The 24,180-nt window shown below is 50.2% G+C and overlaps 1 protein-coding gene across 8 annotated transcripts in view; it reads right to left on the bottom strand.

Moving 5' to 3' along the window:
* The window catches only part of Samd4a (sterile alpha motif domain containing 4A), a 220,867-nt gene that overhangs the window by 10,589 nt on the left and 186,098 nt on the right, over positions 1 to 24,180 (bottom strand). For 7 of the 8 annotated variants that reach the window (XM_076544845.1, XM_076544843.1, XM_076544846.1 and 4 more), the window contains 5 exons: positions 17,105 to 17,429; positions 13,754 to 13,839; positions 7,980 to 8,098; positions 3,561 to 3,762; positions 2,109 to 2,235 (listed from right to left, as the gene is read on the bottom strand). In XM_076544845.1, the coding sequence (XP_076400960.1) occupies positions 2,109 to 2,235; positions 3,561 to 3,762; positions 7,980 to 8,098; positions 13,754 to 13,839; positions 17,105 to 17,429 (859 nt within the window). Of the gene's footprint in view, positions 1 to 2,108; positions 2,236 to 3,560; positions 3,763 to 7,979; positions 8,099 to 13,753; positions 13,840 to 17,104; positions 17,430 to 23,568; positions 23,684 to 24,180 lie in introns of those variants that run through there. The other variant, XM_042284725.2, reaches the window with a different exon arrangement.

The following is a 24,180-nucleotide window of genomic DNA, read 5'->3' as shown; positions in this document are numbered from 1 at the left end:
TGATGGAACCAAGACACACTGACACACGGGTCTGGGTGGAAATAAAGCAGAACGCCCACGGGTAGTCCCCAAGAGGTCCTACTGTGCAGTCCAGGGAAGCACTTGGTAGAACTGAACAAGGTGACTGATCATTGATACACACATGGAGGCTGCTCCAGAATCTCCAGAAACAGTCTTCCATTGTAAGGCAATTATTTTGAAGTTCACAGAGTCAACACTTGTTTAGACTCTGTTGTAGCCTTCAGGATTTGAGACATGATTTGAAGTGGATGCTTTGAAGACATTTAGAAGCTGGGAGAAAAACATACCTTGTACCCAAGAAAAGTATTTGATATAGGGGTTCACTATCCCCAATTCATGTTCACATTTATTCCTGGCTGTGGAAAGATGAAATCTACATTCTGCTTTGCTGATTCTTGTAGTCCAGTCTCAGCATCTGCCCATAATCCCTGAGATGTCTCCATGGCTGGCCAGCTTGGGTTCTTCTGAAAGGCCTACTTCTAGGTCCCACTGATAAGTAAAATATGCCCCAGTAGTGGGTAACTCCATGGAGGATATAAGCCATATCAAGCTGAATTAAAGTCCGGGTTTTAATCTGAGCAAAGCATTCCCGGGTGGTCCCAGGGGAAGAGGAGAAACCTCGAGGCAAGTCTATGGGCCAGACCTTAAATGCCCTGGAGGGGCTGTCCTGAGGAGCTCTGAGGGAAGAGCGCCGCTTGGTCAGCTTTGGGTAGGGTTTGGAATGGGGCCTGAGCTGGAGATTGCCATCACCCACCTCTCAGGTTAAGTCTGGTCTGGCCTGGAGGTGAGAGGTGAGAGGAATCCAGACAGGTTCTCACAGCCACTATTGGATTGGCAGGGAGTGCTCTTGGAAGCCTGGCAAAGGCCGAGGTGTGCCCTTAGCAGAGACTCTCCACAGCTTCCTTTCTCCTTAGTGAGGGGGCCTGGGTCTTGGCTGTGGCTGCCTCACCCTTCATAGCCACGTCCGTCCTAGAGGAGCCACCCAGAATCTGGTGCTGAATGTGTGTGGGCAGAACCTGGAGGGGCCCCTTGGCTGACTCTAACTCATCGGCAATCAGGATATCTGAAGTAGCATTGTTGCTATGCTTTGGCCATTATGAGCGGTTTAAGAAGGGGTTTGCAATATTAGAGGAAAAATCTTAAAAAAAAAAAAAATCCCAAGGAGTCCTAGAGTTCTAATACTCAAAATAAATTTAACCAAAGATTTGTGGGAACACTGAAATCAAAGTCTTCTAAGCAATGGTGCTCCGGGCTGTGAGGTGGGGGTGAGGCTGCGGAAACGCAAGGTGCATCTCTTGTTTGTGTTTGGCGGCGGGGCGGGGGCGGCGGGGCATCTAGACAGGTGTAGCCGTGGTGGTTTTGTGCAACTCTGGAGTCTAGAGATCACTGCCTGCACAGAGAAGGGTTCACCGATCTGCTTGCCATAGGGGATCCAGCCAGCTTGTTTTAGGAAGCATGGTGACTGAGACTATGTCTCCCCACCTGGCCTGGAATCCACTTTATCAAGTTGTTCTTGAATCAGTAAACGATGGCTCTGTTTTCCAAGGCAGTTCCACAGTGACATCAACATTCACATTTTCTCTTTCATTGTCTTATTCTCTCTCTGCACACATTCTCCACATCTCCTCTCGCAATCCCGCATCCTCTCTCCTCTCTCTCTCTCTCTCTCTCTCTCTCTCTCTCTCTCTCTCTCTCTCTCTCTCTCTCTCTCTCTCTCTCTCTCTCTCTCTCTCTTTCTCCCTCCCCCCACACACACATGGAACTCTTCCGGGGATATCTATCTCCGGTTTAATCAATCTAGGAATCTACATATCTGACAATCTAGATATCTGACAAGTATCAAAAATATCCCTGTCAGATTGCCACCGGTGCCGGGACTCCAGGCGCTGGCTCCCAGCCAGGCAGCCTCTGCTCTCTCTGGCAAGGCTCGGTTTTAAAAAAAGACTCCCAGCAGCTCCAAAGAATGTGTGGTGACAGTTGGGGCTCAGCACTTTCCGGCTGGGTCACCGGGGCGTCCTGGCCTCCCTCCTGGGTCGGGGAGGAAGAGGAAAGGATCGTGTGCTAGCCATGTGCTAGCCAGGCCCTACCTGGTTGCTGGAACATCAACATGTTTTGTGGGGAAGTATGCACGGGCAGCGAGCGGGTCTTCTGGACGGAGCTGTGGGTACGGCTGGGCATGCTGTTACTGCCCCCGGGGTTGGCAAACCAGAGGTTCTAGGGAGGGACATACAAGAGGGGGGCATTAGTCTAGACCCCCCCAGGGAGAGGCGGGGAAGCAGAGCTGTAGGAGGCAGGAGACAGCTACCCTAGGAGAGTTTTAGAAAGGGCCAGTGTCACCCATCCATGGATCTACAGAGAGATGGTTTAGACTTGTCTGATGGTCATTCCCAGGCCTAGCTTTTTTTTTTTTTTTGGTTTTTCGAGACAGGGTTTCTCTGTGTAGCTTTGCACCTTTCCTGGAACTCACTCGGTAGCCCAGGCTGGCCTCGAACTCACAGAGATCCGCCTGCCTCTGCCTCCCGAGTGCTGGGATTGAAGGCGTGCGACACCACCGCCCGGCCCCAGGCCTAGCTTTTAAGCTTGAGCTTATCCTGGCCACCTTTTCTATCTCCAAAAGTCTTTTTACTCCATCTGTTGCTTTTTCGTAAAAAAAAAAAAAAAAAAAAAAAGGGGGGGGGGGCGGGGAGCAGTCTTAGAAATGCTTATAACAAATAGTACAATGAGTTTAGGACTCTTGTTTGGTTTTTCTTTTTGAGAGTCCCCAAATTTACTCCTCCATGAGGAGAAAAGAAGACTCAATACTGATGTGGGGCCAGCTCCTTGCAGCTCATGCGTCCTGTGGTGATCTCTCCTAGAAGTGATATGGTGGGCTTCTCAGACATGCTCTTCCCTTTGGGAGGGAGTGCCACCAGCCTCGCCTGGGGTAGCCTTTCTATTCTGAAGTCACGCCGTCATGAGGACCTGAGACTCAGACCTGCTTGCCTGTCCCCAAGTCCCAAGATCAACCTCTTTAGCCTCATGGGGCTGAGGGAACATTAGGGAAAGGCAGTGTTGGGCTCATGGGACAGAGAGGTCACAGTCAATCTCACAGCAAGGGGCAGCTTCTCCGAGTTAATTCTGTGGACTCTCCATTGCCGCTGGGACTGTGACAAAATAGCCATTTGTCACATTAAAAATAAAAAAAAAAGTTAAAGAAAGCTTATTAAACGCCATGGTCTTCTGGAACCTGGAAGGTGACGAGGTATGTTGGAGTGGGTCAAAGGTGAAGCGGACACAGCCCTTGCATGACTGTCTATGAGGGTCCCTGAGATTAATGTGGTACTAGGCTTCCCAAGCAGCAGCCGTGGGTTGTTCAGTCCCCAGGGAACCAACACAAACAGTGCTGGTTACCTGGGAGGCGTGGGCTCCCCTCTCTCCCCTTGGCTTAGTTCTCCTGGGGGCATCAGCTTTCACTTTGGAGATTGTCTGGGTTGGGGGTCATCCTAAAGCCTCAGACCCTGAGCTTGTTCCACCTCCCCGCTCCCCAGCACAGAACCCACCTGTCTTCCTTGTTTCATGATGGTGGGGTTGGCAGCGGTGTGGCGCTGGTTAGAGCTGACGAATCCGCTGGTGCCCAAGAGACCAAGGCGAGCAGAAGGGACATTCCGAGAGGCAATCTGGTACTGTCGTGGGTTCCGTCTGCCCATGCCGCCGCCCACTGAGCTGGCTGTCGGGAGGGAGTTGGACTGCCCAAAGCCACGACTATGAGAGCGGAGAGAAAGGACCCAGAGCCTCAGGTGCGCTCCACCCCTCCACAGCCCAGGCTGCCGGGGAGGCTTCCTTGGGACTGACAGTTAGGAGGTCTTGGGGGGGGGGATGGCAATAATGGGCTAAGACTAAACCTGCATCTAGTATCTAAAAGCAACAGCGCATGCTGAATATTGGAGCTCACACATTACTCTTAACCCATGGGACCACCTTATGAAGTAGGCTCCCTAACCCTTACAGCTAGGAAAAAAACAAAAACCAGAAAGCTTGAGAATTTTTGTGATTGCCACACAGCCAGAAGGGGGCAGCACCCAAATATGAGCCCAGAAGGGAAACCCATCTATTCATTCTCCTGCTTTCTCTCATTCTTGTCTTGTCCAACCTGTGGGTCTGTGCATGAGGGCATGGTGCCTTTCGGGAAGCCACAAAGCAAGATAGCAGAATCCTCATCAGAACTGATCTGACTCCGTTCTGGTGTTCCTTCATTATGCCATGGTTCATTTCTGATCAGGTTGTCTGTAGGCAGCCTTGGATGGAGGACGCCATTGAAATATAAGAAAGGACGGCATGTGTCTTCTTCAGCCTCGTATGTCCCAAGCCCGAGTCAGGAGTAAGCCTTTTCCAATGCTGGGTTGAAAGTGGGCATAAGTGAATGAATGAGTCGTCATGTTTCTCCAAAGGAGAGGCCAGTCTGGTGTGTGGGGTTGACTCCAGCCCCGAGAGCAGGGGCATGAGATGGCTGACTGTAATTTGCAAGTGTCCTGAACCTAGGACAGTCCTGTCTTTTCATTCCCCAGGCCCTTCCTGCAGGACGAGCCTCAAGCTGGAAAGGCTCTGCTCTTCGGATCCATGCAGGAGACTGCTTCTCAGTGGGTCGGATGAGCTCAGCAGAAAAGCACTCATCTCCTCCACCAGCCCCGGGTTCTGGGAGGCTTCAGGAATCACATTCTTTCCAAGGGAGTCAGTCAGCTTTATTCAGGAGGGTGGAGTGGACGTGCGCGGCAGACAATGGCCACTAGGTGGAGCAGAGTCGCTTGGTTGCTAAACTGAGGAGGTCTCGCCAAGCTTGTGAGGAGACTGCTGATGCTGAGTTGAGCCAGTGGAGGTCCAGCGGGGTGGGGGTGCTTCACAACACTCAGTTCCTAATTCAGAAGATGGTTGTGCGTGAATGTGGGGGAGGTGGTGTCTGAGAGGGCCGTGCAAGCTCTCCGACTTCCTAAATTTCCTAGGCAGAGAAGGGACAGGAAAGAAATCCAGGCAGTCTGTCTTCTTCCAGGCTTTTGTGGCCAAGGAAAGTGTTCTAGATTCCATTCAGAAAAGAAAGTCACTCTTGGGGTCTTGGTCTCTTTATCTTATCATTTCTTCCCTCATCCCACCTCAAAAGTGTAAGGTTTTTAAATTGAAAACTAGGATGAGGAGAGCTAAGTGATTTTATCCAATATGAGCCCCCCCTTTTGTAGGGGAGACAGTGAGGTATCACTTGAAAATGTAGAAGTGGGGATTTTTGTTCTCAGCTCTAAGAACTGGTCCTTCGGCTTCTGAAGTTGGGATTGGGGCCACCTGGTAGAGAGATGATCAGTATTCTGCTAAGATTCCCCGCACCCCTTATTTAGTGTGAATAGATTTTTCTCACTTCCCTTTTTGGCTGGATTTTTAAAAAGTTATTTCATATGCAAAAGAGTAGTAGACGGGGTGTTGCTAAAATGACTCGTTCTTCCATGAAAGCAACATTGTAGCTTTTATAAAAACATTTTTTTTTTTTTTTGAGACAGGATCTCACTACGTAGGGCAACCTGGCAGCGGCTGGGGCTACCTGAGAAAATCAGGCCCAGCCCGAGACTCTTTTCTAGCAGCATCATGGGCAGAAGGCTCTGGTAGGGGCAGCCATTGGAGAAATGGAGAACCTTGAGACTCCTAAGAGTTAGATCTCAGCTGTTTGGGGGAGGGGAGGGAAAGTCCAGAATATTCCTAGATTGGGGGGTGGTGTTACCGCACAGTGGGGTGTGTTCTCAAAAGGTTATTTTTACAAAGCCAGGTTCGCTCAGAGTTACCGCCTGCTGACAGCCGGAGGAGTGAACTCTTAGGTCGCTTAGGACCACTCAGCTTAAGGAGAGAATTCTGCTTTCTGAGAAAGGACAGAGAACAAATCAAGCTCTCCGTTCTGCTCCTGCTCTGAGCGTCTGTGCCTCCTCTCCTTCTCTGCTTTTCTGAGGGTAACTGATCTCCTTTCCTTGCAATGCATGAAAGGACTTTGATAAAAAATAACATTAATAAGAAGCAATTAATTTGGGATCTGTGAGATAATTTAAGCAGGGGCTTGCCTGCAGTTGCGTGTGTATGGGAGAAACAGTTTTTCAAAACAAATTAACAGTGTAAAAATATCCCAGAGGTAAAATGCGTGCAGCAGGCTGTGTTTCATGGATTTGGCACCGTCCTTTGGAACATCCATAACTGGTGAATGAATTTATCCTTATCTAGTCCATAAAAAAGGCCCACGAGGACCTGGACCGGGCAGACCTCAGGCCGGCCCTGACCAAGGGGGCCCGGTGACAGTGTGGAGAAGCTGACAGTGTGGAGAAGCTGAGTTCTGTCTATGCTTCTCTCTCCCTCTGTGCAGCTCTCCGATGTGGATACACAAGGCAGACGGCGGTGAGGACAGCAATGAACTTCTAAGCCATCTCTTCCACTTCTACTTCAGAATGACTTCCTCTAGGAACGGGGCTCCACGGGGTACTGCAACAGGACCTGGTGTCCTCCTCATCTAGGAAATGCAGCGTTGTTTGTAGAAGCAAGTGCTTGGCAGCAGAGGCAGGTGAGCAGCAGGCCTGACCCCTTATCCAGGCCAGCGAGCAGCCTCAGAGCAGGACTGATCCGCAGCCCGTTAGGGTTGGCGACCCCCAAGGGCTGGGCTGGGGTGGGGGTGCGGGTGCTGGTGAGCTGGCAGTAGTATGAATTTGCAGGCACATCCTTTCTGTGCATAAGCCTGAGACCAGGACAGCCACCTGAGTCTGCATTGGTGGGGAGCACTGATCGGGTGCCCAACACTGGCCAGCTTGGTCCAAATCCTGGGTGCTTTTGCCTATCAATTCTTCTGCAAACTGAGGTTAATAATAGCAGTTACACTTCATAGGGTCGTTGTGAGGATGGAATGAATTCCTATTTTGTCAGTGCTCAGATACCACTAGGCACGTGCTAAATAGACCTTTGCTTGATAAATAACAATGCTGTGTGGTGGAAGGTGAGAACATCTGAATTTTTACGTAAATCTGTCATGAGGACATCTCACAAACTCCAGCCGGCCCTATTTCCCTTAAGTGATAAGATATACTTATGCAAATGAGTGCCCCCCACCCCACTCCCCAATTTAACAACACAACTTCTGGACGTGCACTGAGAAATGAATTCAGAACCTGTTAGGGGCAAGTGAAGACATGGACATTTGCCTGTCGGTGTTTGAAAACACAACACAAAATGGTGATTCTCGTCAACCCAAGGGTGTTGGCATGGCCACGCTCTCATCTCCAAATCCTCCCCATCATTGTCCACGCTGAAGTCAACCCTCCTCCGTCCTCCATTTCTTCTGGCAAACTTTTCCTTCCCGTCACAACTCCCATGCACCTGGTTTCTCAATCTACAGTCATATTAAGGTAACATGTTGGGAAGTGTGGCCAGGCTTATTTTTAACTGCATCCAAGAAGCTGAGCTACGATGAAAAATCAAGAATGGTACTGCCCTCACTATTAGACTGCAGCTCCGACCAAAATAGCTGAGCACTGGGCTCTTCACCCCGCCACCAACTATAATTAGCTTGTCTGCAGTTAGGAGGGGGAGAAAGGCATTACACTTCCACTTAAGGTGCTGACAGAAGACTCCACTCAGGTCCTTTCTGAGCCCCACTTTGTGGTTCAACCACCCATGTTTGGCCGGCACTCATTACAACATGAGTCCACGCGTCTAGGCGAATATCAGCATTCTGGCCATGTCAACTGAGTTACACACACACACGCCCAAATCCAGCTCTTCCTCCGGGAATGTTCCTCCTCACAGCCTCTCTCCCACCACAGCCTGTTTAGGCAATGTGATTTGGAACTCTCCACGGGTGTCCTCATCAACAAGGAGTGATGCCCTGCCGTATTCCTGCCTGGCACCCAGGCAGGCCGCGAGGCGCCAGGGAACCACCATGCCTTACAAAGAACAAAATCCCAACATACTTTCTTTGCTGTCGATATCCTGATATGTCTAGAAGGGTTTTCCGAGGGAAAGACCGAAAGAGCTTCTGCACCTGCTGTTTCCATGACAACAGTCTTTTTTTCTGTGTCTCTGTAAATGCCTGCAAAAACAAACAGGACTTTTAAATGGGTGACGCAGCCTGGCATTAGAGGGGAAAAACATACAATTAATAAAGGAAAACGCCGGTGTCTCCACAGCAGCATTTTTCCCCCCACCTGTTTCCAACCTGGCCCAAACTGCAGTCAGTTTAAATTGGAGCCATCTGTGCTGAAGATGCCAGTTATCTGGCATTGGGAGCACCTGGTTCAGGCATTAAGCTCTTGACAACCTTGTTTTTCGGCTGCATATCTGGAAGACCCCCCCCCCCCCCCCCCCCCCCCGTCTTCCCGTCCTATGACTCCTTCCTGGAGTTAACCAGGGATGAGCTGCAAAATTGATTGTTAGGTATTCTAGCTTTGCAGACTCCCTGCATTTTCATAATCAATGGAAATCCTAAGCCACTCCAAAAATCAATTAGTTTGATGGTGTATGGTCACTCTGGAGTGGTCTGCAGAGCTTCAGTAGGTGGCCACATTCTGTGTCTTGGGCTTTTTTCCCTGAGAGATTTCTAATTAAACAACCTTGTGCCCTGTGGGAAACCCCAGTGCACCAGCACTGACCTTAACCTTGCCTATAGTTGAGGGAAGGCCTGATGCCTTCTCGAGTCTTCTAGTAAAATTTGGAGTGCAGGGAGACATGTTGCCTAGTGTCCATAATACATGTCTACCTCATCTTTACCACACAGCACACATCTATCCGGTCTATAGCACACAGCATAAATCTATATCATGTTCCCTGTGATACATAGCCTTTGCATTCACCATAGTCCAGGGTCCCAAGTCCCCAATGGAGGGACTCTCAAGTTCAAGTACATTAAAATCATCCAAGGAGACTGTTGTATGTAAGTGATAGCCTCCCCACCAACCAACACCCCAAAGCAAGGCTGAATGAGTAATCTAGTTTTCCGATAAACAGTTTATAGAAAGTCCCCTGGTAATTGTGCAGGAAGAGCATTGTGGATTTATGGTGTCCCAGAAAGTGAGGATTCCATGTCATAGATGAACTCCCCACTAAGTCCCAGAACTTGGACTTGGAACACACAGTGTGGGAAAACCATCTGGTTGGATTGGTTAGCATTAGGAGTGACAGAGAACATTCCCAAGAGGTTTTGTCAATAAGGCATAGAATCCTTTAAGTAGTAATAAAATATTAGAGTAACAGACTAAATGCTTGCTTTCTATAAAGGAAACAGGTTTCTTGAAAATTGGAAAAAAAGAATGACAGCTTAATTTTCCCCCGAGGATGCTTATCTTTTAGGGATGTAAACCCCAGAGAACTTTGTGGATAAAAGCAAAAGGATACCACCCAGCCGTGGAAATGCTATCCTCAGCATACAGACCCTTTCTTCCTGGGTAACCTCAGCCAGATGCCACCGAGGGTGTTCAAGGAGGGTTGCCCGACTAAAGGTCACAGCAAGGTCCCTATGGTTGTGTGGCAGAGACTCTAATGGCTGGCAGGCAAGCATGTGGCTCTCCTCCATGGTTCTCATTTGTTGGTGATGACCATTGAATGCCCATTGATGTGCCGATGCTTAAAGCTGGACTCAAGGCTGACATTGCTGCTTCATTAATAAAGGCAGGAAATGGGCTCTCTGATTTTGATTAGTTTATCCAGCCAAATGCTGAGGACACAAGATTCAGCTCTGCTGGCCAAGATGACTTGGGGAGGATGGTTCAGCCCAGGGGGTCTTAGGAAGGCAGATGGGTAGGGTTCAAATCCATGAATACATTCATCCAGGTCCTCTTACCGAAGACTTGGTGCTTTCTGGAAATCGAGGGTGACACTCAAAAGGCTCTATGGGAATGAAATGCATTGGGAGTAGGTCCTGAAGATGTGCTTAAACAGTTCCACACATGCTGTGCCCTGATGCCCTAACCAGGTGGCTTTGGTTACACAGATGCCCCCTGCAGGGTGGTCTATGTAAGTTCCTCAGGGATGACTTTAGCCTTAATAGCAGCACAAATCAAATGGCTTCATCGTCTTAGAACCACAAAACCCAGTTTCCCTCGGGGTTTGAAGAACTGAGTGTCTAAGTCACAAAGGGGTAAGAGTCTAGACGCCCTCCCAAGGATGTCATTATGCGGATGTCATCTCTCATGGTGGTGCACAGCATCTAAGTAGACAGTGTGGACGCCCTGCCCTCATCCCCAGGACATCACCACACTTTGACGGGTGCCGGGTGAGCAGCTCTTCCCAGCTGCGAGGCATCTGGCAAGTGAGCGGAAGGCAGGTCACACCTGGTTTCAGGTTCTTCTGAAAACGGAGTTCTGTCTCTACAAGGTAGCTTCCCTCTGCAGGGAACCAGCTAATGGCGCCTCCCCTGGCAGCCCAATACCGGAGGCTCAGGCAGGGAAGGAAGATTCCGGGCCTGCAGACTTCCAGGACATGACCAGTCATCCTGCTCAAGTCGTCTGCCCCTGTCCGGCCCTGACCAGTCTGTCTGGAAAGAGACAGCCATCCTCAGCCTTATAGTTTACCCAGTGGGCGAGAAGTCTCATCAAGGAAGAGCCCATTACTCCAGAACGACTCCAAGACTTTGGAGTGGGGAAGCCGACTCCGATGTCTCAGACAGCACAGCGAATGCGCATCAGAGGTAAAACTCAGAACTTCCCTGTTCTTCGCTTGACTACCTCAGGGTGTTGGGACCTTCCTCCTTAGGAAGGAGGTGTCTCCATTTTGGAGACATCTTCCTGATTCAAGCCTGCTAAAGAAGAGTCGGCCCTGGCTGTGAGAAGGAGCCCTGTCTGAGGCTCAGGTCTAACCCTGCCACTCCTGCCCCACCCACTAGCCTCCAAGGACCTGTGTGTGCTGCTGACATGGACTAACCCCGGGCTGTCAAAAATTATCCAGTCAGTAATCAAAGATGTGTACGCTTCCCCTTCCAGAGCAGAGTGCAGACCCCTCTATCCTGACACACGTTCATGCAGAGAGACCCGCCATGACACCCGTGTGGCCCGTGGAGGAGGTCCTCTCTGGTACACAGAACGTGGGAACCACAGCATGTCCTCTTCACACCCAGCACTCGGGATGCCAGCGAAAGAAAAAGACAAGGCAGGGTTCCCCGGGAGGGCACAAGGGTTGGAGAAGGGTCAGGGTGACACTCGGGAGCCAGGTTAGACCAATCCGGAGGCTTGTGCACAGTTCCATGGAGGCAGCTAGACTCAGTATTTGGTCTCATGGGTCCAAATAACTTGGGCTGAGGTGAAAAGCACCCTTTCCTCTCAACTCTAGAAGCCTCGATGCTAAGAGTGGCCATTGGCAAGTCCCCGATTTGCTTTTACACAGCCTAGCTCTTCTTCTGCCCCACCTGCCCCAACCCATCCACAAATGTCCTCCTCCAGGGCAGACCACTCGATTCTACCTGAATACTTACGTGTGTCCTTAAAAGTTGTCTTTTTTTTCCTCCTTAAAGATTTTTATTTTAATTTATGTGTAAATGTGTGTGTGTGTGTGTGTGTGTGTGTGTGTGAATCTGTATGTTAGCATGCACACACTGGTGTAGGTGCCTATGGAGGTCAGGAGAGGGTGTGTGGGTCTCTGGAATTGGAATTACAGGTAGGTGTGAGCTACTTAGTGTAAGTACTGGGAACCCAGCCCAGGTCCTCTGCTCTTTTTTTTTTTTTCTTTCAAGACAGGGTTTTTCTGTGTAGATTTGCACCTTTCCTGGAACTCACTTGGTAGCCCAGGCTGGCCTCGAACTCACAGAGATCCGCCTGGCTCTGCCTCCCGAGTGCTGGGACTAAAGGCGTGCACCACCACCGCCCGGCTTAGCCCTCTGCTCTTAAGCACTGAGCCGTCTCTCCAGCTTCAGAAGTCTCTGCCACAGGGCTGGGGCTGAACTTCCGGTACCCTGGGTTCCAGCTCCAGGTTAGGTGCCCACTATTCCCCACCTTTGAGTTCTAAGGCACCATGGTCGGGAACCTCACCAGAGGTCTTATCATCATGTAAAATGTCCACCATAGACTCATGTGTTTGAACTCTTGGTCCCAGCTGCGGTGCTGGTTTGGAAGGTTGTAGAACCTTTAGAAAGCGTGGCCTCATTGGTTGGTGGGTACTGGGAGCAGGTTTTATGGGTCATAGACCCATGCCAGTTCTCACTCAGCTTCTCTCTGCTTCCTGAGAATAGTGCTGAGATAGAACGGGACATCTCAGTCTCCTCACCTCCACCAACAGAAGCTGCTCTTGCCTCACATACTTTTCCCACATGAGAAGTCTGGAAGTTGTTTCTATTCAGGAATTTGATCACAGGAAGAGAAAAGTAACTTGTACACCTATTTTCCGGTTTATTTTCTCCAGTGCCTTCATGTCCTAAGCCTCTTAGGCCAGGGACCGTGCTTAGCTGCTTCCTAAAACTGTACTTGCCTTCCCTGTTTTCTGTCTTTTTTTTTTCCCCTGGACAAAAACAAGTGTAACATCAGGATTGCAATGCAAAGTGTTTCTCGGGGCTCACAGGACGTAGTCTTGTCCCTTTTGAAACAACCACATGAGGAAGGTCTTCAGTAAGGGCGTCAGCCATTGTTAGGCAGGGTCTGCTTGCTCTGGAGTTATTAGAGAAATTGTTGTTTTTTGTTCAGCCGAACATCTAGGACTTTGGGATAACTATTTCAGAGACTGGCAGGCCTGAGTTCCCAACCTAGACAGTTGATTACTGTGCTCACAGCGGCAGAGGGCTCTGGCTGGGTCAAGGGGCTGCCCAGAAAAGCCACTACTGAGATGACTCGAGTCTGGGGGAACAGACTGGGAAGGAACCCCAGGAGAACGGGAGGTGGATCTGATGAGTTGGCACCATCAGACCACAAGCAGGGCTCCAAGAATGGCAAGAGGCACTTGTGCCACTGGGAGCCTGAGTGCGGAGGCAGAGCGAAGCCAGGTCTCAGTGCTGGCTAGTGCTGTGTCCGCAGCCCACTGAACTCCTGGGTTCCCACTACCAACAAGTAATTGGGAGAGAGACTCTAGCCATCTCATCCTCACATCAAAATCCAACGGAAGACTTCACTATCCTATTTATCTGGCCCTCCTGTTTTCCCTAACCTAGATCTCATACCTATGGCTCTCAGAGGCAGGGCTCCCACAGAGCCACTGATTGCCTGGCTCTGAGCCCCACCCACCTTTCCCTGTGTATTGCTGAGGAAATGCTACTCTCCTGGTCATGCCCAGGATTCTTCCAGGCTTTTACATGAGGGCTGTACTCAGAGTCTACACCCTATCTGTCTCCATCTCCCTCCAAAGGTCGGACAGCAAACACAGGTCCTATAGCAACCATAGATCCAGACAGTCCCAGCAGCCATGGGTACCCGCCCTGGTCACTTTCTTTTGTGGGCTCTCTCTCTTCCTCTCTCCCCCAGTTCCCCTCATTAAAGGACACAGTGCTGGGAGTTAGTTGCCCCAGGCACATCACTTATTATTCCTCTGGAGTTCGAAGCCCCTCACAGGCATCCCCAGACATCAGTGCTCCCTATCTGGTGAGTTCTGATGTCAAGGGGTCACCCACGCAGAGTTTTAGAGGCGGCCGCAGTCTAGTTCTGTCCAAGCTGTTATTCACGGTCATGCGCTTCTCAAAAACAAGTTGCTGGGGACCAAAACGATCACATCACAGAAACCCTGAGAAGCATTTCTAAGCAACGAGAGAAACAGGTTTAAACCAGTTGCCACTCACCTCATGAACGAGGCACTTGTCTAAGAGCTGGAGATAGGAACTTATATTTTCCTCGTCAGGTCTGGAGACCAAGAGCTGTGTGCACACTGTGAATTAAGAAAAGATGAATCAGAACACTGCACACTGTTCCAGTCTGGGCTGCGCCCCTTTCAAGACCAGGCCCTCCTGAGGAACGTCTGCCTGTGGCGTAACATAAGGCTCACAGAAAACACAGGGGGCCTCACCATTCCACGGAAGCCAAATGCTCAGTTGCCACGGGAGCCCTCACCCCAGAAACCGCTTGGGTTTGTTCCTGTCATACTATTCTATATTAAGCCCTCAGACAGAGGCCTGAAGACAGACACTCTGAGAGAAGAAACAGAGGTCTCCGGCTCTGCTTTGGCAGGTGGTTGGTTCCGGGGGAAGGAGCTTCCAGAGCCTTCTGAGCCTCTGCCACAGTGGCAGAGCCATCCCGTTTTATGAATGAACCACACCCCCCTCACCAGGTGGGAAGGCAGTGGTGTTTGTGTGTAGAAGAACGAGGCTGTGCCACATTTTGGCTGTGAAGCATGTAGGCGTGCATGGAGCAGAAGAAACCTGCCATTCCGTCATTTGCAGGGTTATTTCCTCAATGTGATACACACGTTTATCCACATACGCCTTCACCCACACACTCAAGCATGTGCCAGAAAAGACAGGGCAGTGCTCGTCTGTCGGTAGAGGACATGCATGTACCAGGTTCCTTTTCTTTCTCTCTCTCTCTCTCTCTCTCTCTCTCTCTCTTTCTTTTTTTTTTTTTTTTTTTTTTTTTTTTTTTTTTTTTTGACAGGGTTTCTCTCTGTATCCCTGGCTGTCCTGGAACTCACTCTGTAGGCAAGGGAGGCCTCGAACTCACAGAGATCCTCCTGCTTCTGCCTCCGAGTGCTGGAATTAAAGGCATGCGCCACCACCACCTGGCAATGTACTAGGTTTCTTATGACCATGTTCACAGCCCACTCTCTGCCCTTACCGTAAAGGCCACCAGCAAAAGGAGTCAGAGTTGGGTATATGTCAATCAAAGCACACCAAGCTTGAAAGCCAGGGATCAGATTTCACCCCTTTCCCCTTCCAACCATCCTGACACAGATCTCCACCAATTCTGTGTCACTACACACGGGCTTTCAGAATAACAGTGTTTGCAACAAGAACATGGGAATGGCCTCAGGATCTACCCAAGGGTGACCTTGTTAAATAACTTGTGATTCACATACATGGCAGAAGAGCGTGCAACCTTAAAAAAAAAAAAAAAAAAGAATGGTGCTTTTCCTATCGACAGAAATAGGCAAATATGCCACGTTTATGGAAATACCACCAAGCTTAGGAGAGAATCTTAAAACCCACGTCAGAGTGGATGATGCTGAAGGTTCTGAAAGGCCAACCCCACATCCAACAGTAGCCACCCCTTGAGAGGAGATGACAGGACTAGGCAGGAGCAGGATGGAGGCAGCTGGTTTTCACTTCCCACGGTTTAATTTATAGGGGGATGCTGAGTGTCAATTGGGTTGTGGCGTCTCACACAGTAGTTACCATGTCAACAGAGGTTGTGTTGAGGGGTACCATCTCCCCGGGCTGATCCCCACCATGATCCCCTGTACACAGGGATGGCGCATGTTCAAGTAGATTTGCTGGGCTGGGTCTTTTCCAGGATCCAACAGTGCTGAGGGGTGATCGGGAGTTGAAAAGGCCCGCTCTGGCTACCAGCTCATCCCCAACCCTGCCTGGGGAAGCTGTGAGTCACCACCTTCTATGTCAGAGTTTAAAGGATTTAGGTCTCCCTAGAACAGCTGTATCAGAGGCGGGACACAGGGGTCCACTTCTGCGAGTGAAAATTTGGTTCTTTAAAAGGAAAAAAAAATGGCTCCCTCCTTTTAAAAGGAAAAGTACTAGCATTCATCACATATTTTTTTCTCAATAATCAGAATGTCTTGTGAAGGAACTCATAAGCACAAACTATTCAAAGGTGGTGCATTTTCAAAGATGTAGCCGTAAAGACCTCACTGCAAGGGATGCAGAGGGTAGTGCAGGCTGGAAGGTGTGACCCACAGCATCCTCTTGGCTCCGTCCTGCCCCGATGACAGGCACAGTTTGGCCATGGCTGCTGTGGGCCCGGTCCAGCTCCAGGCTCTGTGTAGCAGCCCCACCCTTCATCTGGTGCACCGCGGTGTTTATCAGGCACCTACCTACCATCAGTCAGGCCCTGCGGACCCTGCGGCTATTAAAAGTGGCCCGATGGCACTCGGTTAAGGGGGTTTACAGTCAAGCACACACGGCTGCAGTGAAGTGTGAACTGAGTCAAGATGAGGAGACTAAGGGGCTGTGCAACGCTTGAGCAAAGTGAGGGGAGAGACACAGTCCCGCGTGCACTCAGAACGGGTTCTTATTTTCTAAGTCCCGGGCTCTTTCAGGCTAGGAGGGCCCTGGCTCCAGATACAGGGAGCCTTTGTGTAATCACTGGGAAGCAAGAGATCACACCAGCTTCTGGGAACCGAGACGCGGAGTCTGTCTGAAATGTAGAATGGAGGTGGTGAGGGCAGGCGCCAAGTGAGTCTTTGGGCTTAGGTGCTATCTATGCGGCAAAGGGAGCATCGTATGGAATTCAACGGTGCTCTGCCTTGAGCTACGAAGGTCTCCTGGTAACCCTGGGGGTGGGAGGCAGAGAAGCTGTGGGATTTCAAATCCCTATCTTACTCATCTTGGATTCCTCTTCTGTGCAATGGGGTGTTTGGGGTTCACCTAAGTCACCTAGGAGAACCACAGGTATACCAGCTTCTGCTAGAACAGGAATTATTAAGCAACCACAAGCCGACAGCCCGAGACCACCAAAGCATCCTGTGAGGTGGATGAAAGGGGAAGGGAAGATGTAAACCCGGGACGCTGAATAGAAAGAACAGCTTTGTACTAAGCGTTGTCCAGGGCACGCCCACTCTCTGAATTACCAGGTGACTGGGAAGCCCCAGGGCCTGGGGACTCAGTAGGTGGTACTTTCTGGGCTCTGGACCCAAGCTTTGGGGCTTCACTAGTTCCCAGACCCTGTTGCGTTGGGAAGGGGCCGGTAGCTGAGTGAGGTTTTTGTACTCTAAAGCATCTTTTTCATTCACTGTCGGTCCCACGGTCTTCCTTGAAGGTTCAAGGCCCAATCCGGCAGCGCCGTACTGGAAGGGCTAGAGGGGTCCACAGGCTGGAGTTGAGACCTCCCATGGGACAACCCCTTATTTCTCTAGGGGTGCTAATGCCACTTACTGGGGACGGGGAGCTCATTTAGCCCACCCCCACCCGACCCCACGCCCCCCAGGACTCTTGGCTCTGGCTAGGGCTCCCAGAGAGAACAAGTACCTTTCCCCATGACGCGTGTGAACTGCCCGGGGAGGTCCCCCTCGGGCAGAGGGGCAACAGCCAGTTCCCCATCGCAGGGGCTCAGCTGGGGTGGTTGCAGGCCACCGCTGGCGCCGGCGGTGGCGGAGGCACTGGCTGTGACGCTGTTGGCCACCGTGGCACTCTCTTTGCGGTCGGTGCCAGGGTTCTCCGGGCCCATCAGGGAAGGCTCATGGCGGCGCGCCTCCGGAGTGGTACTGGGAGAGCTGTAGGCCTTGATGGGCGTCAGGATCATCTGATGCAGCTCCTGGAGGGGGATGCGCAGGCTGCCCCCTTCGATGATGTCCTGGGTGAGAGAGAGGGGGGGACTTGAGTGAGTTCAGGCCTGCTGTCCGCCTCCAGGCCCTTCTCTCTGGCCCCTGTTTCCAGAGATGTCCCCATACAGGACGGTGCGGGGCGGCTGGAATTTATCATACATGAGAGGCTCAAGGAACTTTTTAGTGGGGGAGAGATGGTTTTAGAACGAGTCTGAAGAAAACCATGTTTAATGTATAACAGAACCGACGGATAGATAGTTTGTAAAGTACCCACGGTGCACTTTAAAACCGCACGGGGATCTCAAGTCAGATCCCAGTACCCATGTGGAAACTGGGCCCAGCAGGGCACACCTGCAGTCCCAGTGCTGGTGAGAGACAGGCTCCCCAAACGGCTGGCCTAGCAGAATCAGTTAGCTCCAGGCTCAGTGAAAGACCCCTCCCCCCATTTCAAAAGAAAAAAGAGTAACAGAGAATGAGGAAGATGTCCGATGTCAACTGCTGCTCTCTGGTCACCCCGCACTCCCCCCCCCACACACACACACTCTACTTGAGTGCATACCCATTTACATACTTGCAAACATAGGTTAATTTATGTAAACATTTGGGTATTCTGGGCATTACTTATTAGAAAAAGAAAGTGGGTTCTGGTGGGGATGGTGCGTTTTGGATAAGCCCAGGTGGCGTGGGTCCTGGCTGGGGCCATACTGGTGTGAGGGGTAGGATGGCCCCTCGTCACCATGTAGCTCCCAGGGCTTATGCGGTTCTGATTGATTCTCTCTGGGACCTAGGAGAGACACTGCCTACCAGGGCCCTGATTACACACTTAGCATTTAATATCCCGAGAGCCCAGATTAGCAAGACCGTGATTTAAAAAGCTTGACACACAAAGGCCCGGACCATTTCTAAGATCCTCTTGTGCCAAGAAAATGGCTTGGTGGCATTAAAGAATGCAGACTTGAGAAACATGAGCGCTTCTGACCCAAACCCTCCCAATCAGCGGACCAGACAAAGGAAAGCTGGCAGGGACAGGCATGGGGTGTGCCCCAGCTCTCAAAGGCAGCGGACGCTGGTAAGCCAAACTCTTCCACGGTGGAAGGCTGCTCTTTGGGTGGGCTGTGTGTGTGTGGAAATGAAGAAATGAACTAGGTCATTTGGCCTAGTTGCCACAAGTTTTATTTACGGAGGAAGAAAAATTCTAGTTAGCCACCAGAAATATCCTAACCCTGCTCAGAGCCATATATAGTTTAAGTTGAAGAGAAAGTCCACCTCCCTCTGCTCCCTAACCTTAGCTTTTGGATGCCAGTTATCCCTTTATATACAGCAGGTTAGCCCGGAAGTCAAAATCTTCCAGCCTCAGCCTGAATCACAGTCATATACCAGGACGCCTAGAGCAAGACATCCATTTGCCTCTGAGGGCCGCAGAGGAGAGTCTGCCTCCTTGATTGTGAACACAGTGGCGTGAGGAATCAGGGTCGCCTCAGCCAGTGCCACCCTCTCCATGTGCTCGTCACTGTTCCCAGCCTCCCCGGAGCCTGGGTATCAGCATGGAACTGGCCTCCCTGACTTGGGCCTTGATTTGAGCTGAGCAAGGGGGCGGGGCAGGTGAAGGCAAGCTGGTTGGATGAGCCATGCTCAAGGAATAACCTACTGCCTCTCCACTCAACCACCCAGGAAGTGCTTGCCCTGCATGGACTTCCTGTCCAGCACACTGCTGAAGAAGAGGAGAGAAGAGAAAGTCAAGAAACGTGGCTCTGTAGAGGGGGAGCAGGTGGGAAAGGCCAGGGGTCACATATGGTCTTGCCATGCCGTCCCAGTGGCCAGTGTCACCCAGGGGAGCAAATGACAGTTTGGGACGCTGTCAACTGCCACAGAGCCCTTTCTGGCTTGTGGCACATGGCTCTGTACTTCATGGTATGTGTGGGAGATTTTGGTTGTACTAAGAGCGACACTGTTCAACAGAAAACAGAAACCCCCTAACTTTAGCGCTTATGTTCACGTTCTGTAGGGGTGGGGAGGCAGCCGCATCACGAAAAGAAACCCCGAGAAACCGAGAAGGTGGCTCATTTGGTAATGTGCTGGTTTTGTAAGCTGAAGGACCTGTGTGCAATCCCCAGAACTTACATCAAAAAAAATTAAAAAGCCGTTGCTTGCAATCCCAGAGCTGAGGGGACAGACAGGTAGATCCTTGCAGCTAGCCTAGACTATTTGGTGAGTTGCAGGCTAGTGGAAGACCCTGTCTCAATAAACTGTGACCATCAGCTTACATTCCTGATCTTCGCTGAGTGCCCACATTGAGAAGTAAGGCAGGAGACAGTCTGAATGGAACTCGATCTAGTGTTCTCCTTGAGCTGTGGGAATTAATTTTCCACATTGACAAGTCACTATTGATCCTTCATGCCTCAAATATAATCCTACATTATAATTACAAAGGCAAAATGAAGTTGTCCAGTGACCCTGGCTCAAAGCTGCCAAGCAAGGACTTGTCTAAAGCAGGTGACAAGAAGTCAGGCCCATTGGGCGGCACCCCAGAGACATCTCGGGGGACACGTGGGAATGAAATTATACTACCATTGGCCTAGCACTGGCCTGAAGGCCTTGGAAGGAGGCTGGTTTGGTACCTTTCCTGAGCATATGATAATAACAAGGTATAAGTCATCTGAAAGAGAGCTTGGGGTAGCCATAGTGCTCCCAGAACACTCCCAGACATGTCCCTGGCTCCCTCCTTCCCTCCAGGTGGGGATCATTGGAAGCTTTCATAATCTGTAGGGTTCCTGTTTCTACCCAAATTTGTTCCCTCTCTTCATTCATCCACCAGTCAGCAGCTGAGCTCACAGCAGCTGGGCACTGTGCTATGTTGGGAATAGAAAAACAAATCCTCATCCCTACCCTGAGAGACTCAACGTTCCTAAGACTCATACGGCAAGAGAGTATGAGGACAGGGGCTCAGGGAACAGAGTGGGCCTGTTGGCTTCCGAAGTCACGATCTCTCTCCCCTCTCTCTCCCCTCCCCCCCCCCCCCCCCCCCCCGCGCCCCCACGCCATGTGTGTGTTTTGCATTTCTGGACCAGACCAGCAAACAGCACGAGGGACAATGGGATGGAAGGAAGGGTACCAAGAGATGAAGGGGAGGTGATTTTCCAGGGCTGACCATAAAGCGACTTGCTAAGGAGGTTGAGCTCCTGGGAGTTCCATTTTCTCAAAAGAGGCCGCTGTCCTGATTGCCTTGCAAGGAGGTTGCTGTAGGGCCGGATGCAACGGTGTGCACAAAACCTCTCTTGGCCGTTTTCACCAAATGTGCCTCGCTAGTATAAGGCATCATTACCTGGGAATATTTATTACTGAATACTACCAAGTTGAAATACTATTTCTCTGCAGCAGTTGCTAAAAACAGGTCACCGATGTGACCTCAAAAGGCCAAGGTCTGGGATGTCTAAAGAAAAGGCGTAGACACCTAGAGAAGCAGTTGTCTCTCTCCAAGCAGGAATAAACAGAACTTGTGTGTGTGCACATACACACACACACACACACACACACACACACACACACACACACACACACACACACGCGTCTCCTAGCTCCTTGTTCAACATCAAGGTTGTAGGCCCAGAAAAAGGTTCTGTTTCACAGTCTGGGAGTGGGTTGAAAAGGAAGATGAGGTATAAAAGCACATGGGGCCATTTTCCCTGTTAAATATTAATATTAAAATCTCTTCTATTCTGAATGGCCTTTTCCTCCTTTTCTCTCCCACAGCTCACGAAGCCCACAACTCAGTGCTTCTGCCTCCCCACACAGCCATACTCCTGATGCCAGGCTTCTTTCTGCTTCAGATCTCCCCCATTCTCCTGAACCCCTTTTCTTGCCCTGGCTGCAGTGCCCAGATGATTGATCGCCAGTGCCGAGGCGACGTCAGTGTTCACAGTATACGACACACTCATGGAACTTGTTGGGTATTGAGGACTATGGGGGGGTCCAGCCCCTCGATAATCCCCTCCCAGGGTCTGGGAAGAATCTACAACCAGCTGATAATTAATCTTTGATGAAAAGAAATGAATCTATGTACACGAAACTCCTTAGTCCATATACTTTATTATTCTGTGACAGTTATAAGCTTATATTCTGCTCTCATATTTAGGTCATCTTTAGCCTGATTTCTCTCTACACTTGTCTGCGATCCCCTCTAAGTTCTATCTTAATTCCTTCATCTAGTTCTGCCCTTCTAGGTTCTCATCCATCTTGTTCCTTCCCATATCATTTCCTCTCCCATCTCCTTCTCTCTCATCTGGCTCTTCCTCATCTTCCATCTCGTTCCTCTAGTACTCTCCTGTAGCCCTTCAATCTACTTCTTCCCCATCTCAGTTTGTTCCTCTCAAGTTCTTACCCATCTAGTTCTTCCATTCTCTTCTCTCTTCTCTGTCCTGTCGTGCCCTGGAAGTTCTGGTATATATACACTTACAAGCAGTATTCCCTTAGCAGTGCAAAGCCAGGCTTCCAGGGTCAAATGGAGGGGTGATAAGAATCACACAGGGAGGCAATAACCGTTAATTATCACTTGCAACTCCAAAGGGAAGTGACCAATGGGGAAATGAATTAACTAAAGGCTAAATTCAGGTAATATCTAAGAAGAGGGCTCTTATGTGCTCAACTATAATCTTAAACGTGGTTGGTAGAAAGTGTTAAGAATCTATAAGTTGCTAGGTCAATGGGAGAAAATAAAACTGTCTTCTTTTTTCCTGTAGCTCCTATCTGTCCAAGCTATCTGCCGTTTTTCTGCAGGGTGGGGGAAAGTGTGCTCAGTCGTTAGGCAACCTGTGTACAGCTAGCTGCCTCTGGTGATAGTTAAAGGGAGATCTGGAACTGGAGGTAAGGTTTGGGAAATGAGGAAGTAAAGCTTAATTGGCACATCCGCCAGGCCTTCTCAAACAGGTAGCCTGGATGCTTAAGTCTGTTCTTAGCGAGTACAGAGGTATCTCTGATAAGGTACTTTCCTCCATCCGTTGATGGACCTGGCCGGATGCTACTAATGATAATTACAGGGAGGCTTGAACTGGAGTTCTGGCTGAGCATAGCTGTCAGTGAAGAAGGTTATCTAAATATTCCTAGAAGTGGTTAGGTAAGAAGTTAGCGGTCTATAAAGTTGGTAAGGCTGTAAGAAAGGAGGGTCCGAGCTGAATTGTGTAAAGCTATTACTTAACGTCCACCTGACCTAGGTGGTGTCTCCTTGTGGAATTTACCTTAAGTCAGGAGACTCACCTGTGGGTTGTTATCACTGTTAATCCTTGGAAATTGGGTGACCACCTGGGTGATGTCTCCTTTAGTCCTTGAAAGTGGCTAGGGGAGATATCTGATTCTAGAGAAAGCCTTTCCTCAGGCTGTTCTCCAAATGCCTGGAATGTGTATGTCTAGAGAGTGATCAGTCCACATTGTTAGCCCTTCTTAGGGAAAAATCAATTGGGAAAACTATGAAGGCACACATGATTTTCATAACAGAATACAGCTGATATATAACAAGCCAAGTAACATCAAAAACTCCTTGGGATTTGGCTTCCTCTGGAGGAATTCCCTGATCCCTCCAGGTAGTGACTTTGCCATAACCAGCTGAGTTCTTATGATATTCCTGCAGCCCGCAGCAGTTGGGAATCTCTGTCTCCCTCTCTGGTCCCTTGAGGCAGGGCTCCCAGCTCAGCCTCTGTTACCACAAGGTCCTCTCTGATGGCACTCCTTCTCCAGCTCTTGGGGACAGCCACTTGCAGTTCCACATAGTTCACTAACATCTGGGTTGTGTCTAGGATGCCAAATTTGCTTTCTGGCTACCAATTTGCCATTTCCACCTTGGTGTCCCACAGGTGCCATGGCAAACTCAACTTCCTTTCTCCCCAGCCCCCCAGGAAGTCCTATGATTCTGCCCCCAAATGCCACTTCATCCTGCCCAAACCTTCTAACTACTTCTGGCTCCCTCTACGTGAGATCTCCATTTACACCTTCTTTGTCTGTACTTGGGGAGGGGGGTCACAAGCCCCCAGCAGCATCTGCCTCTACTAAGGTGTCTAGGGAAGTTCTCTTTCTGCCCTCAATGATGACACCAATCACCCTGGGTTGTGAGCTCAGCAGCTACCATATCTTTCTGTCCCAGAGCACATTCCAAGATCCCCGGGGCCAGGAACCACGTACCACTCACGGTTATCCTGCCAGGATGAGCAAAGTGTGTCCAAACATGTGCTTAGCAAGCATCCAGGAACTGAATGGAAGCGCTTGGAACATGCAGCCAGCAGCTTCTACTGATTATGAACTAGCTGCGGGCGGGGTCCCAGCTATCTCCTTAGAAATGTGGGTTCTATGTGAGGTAAGAATGCCAGAGGCAGCCAGGAGCATGGTGATGACATTTCTAGCAGTGTCACCAGCCAGGGTTGTGAGAATGCCTTAGTTGAGTCTGGGGGGCCACCAGCAGTAGCAGGTGTGACTAACAGTTCCCTTCCTAAAACAGCAGGAAAGTTTTCTGGGGATCAAAGGAGAGAGTCAGGGGCTCGGTCCTCAAGGATGTGTACTCCTGGAGGGACAGCCCGGCACTCAGGATAGCAAAACACTCTGTGTTAGCATAATGTGGTCCTCTGACAGGCACGGCTTCCCTTTCCCCAGGACGTCAAAGGGAATGAACTTGCTCTCTTCTTGCTCAGTTGTAGACACTGTACATTTGGTGTCTTTTTATCTTTTTCATTTCAGGAGGCCATGGAGGAAGCATTTCGTATAGTCAGTGTAACTCTAGGTGTAACTCCAGGACGCAGA

Source organism: Peromyscus maniculatus, chromosome 9 (genome assembly GCF_049852395.1).
Source record: "Peromyscus maniculatus bairdii isolate BWxNUB_F1_BW_parent chromosome 9, HU_Pman_BW_mat_3.1, whole genome shotgun sequence".
NCBI lineage: Eukaryota > Metazoa > Chordata > Mammalia > Rodentia > Cricetidae > Peromyscus > Peromyscus maniculatus.
This window is presented reverse-complemented; position numbering and strand designations above follow the sequence as displayed.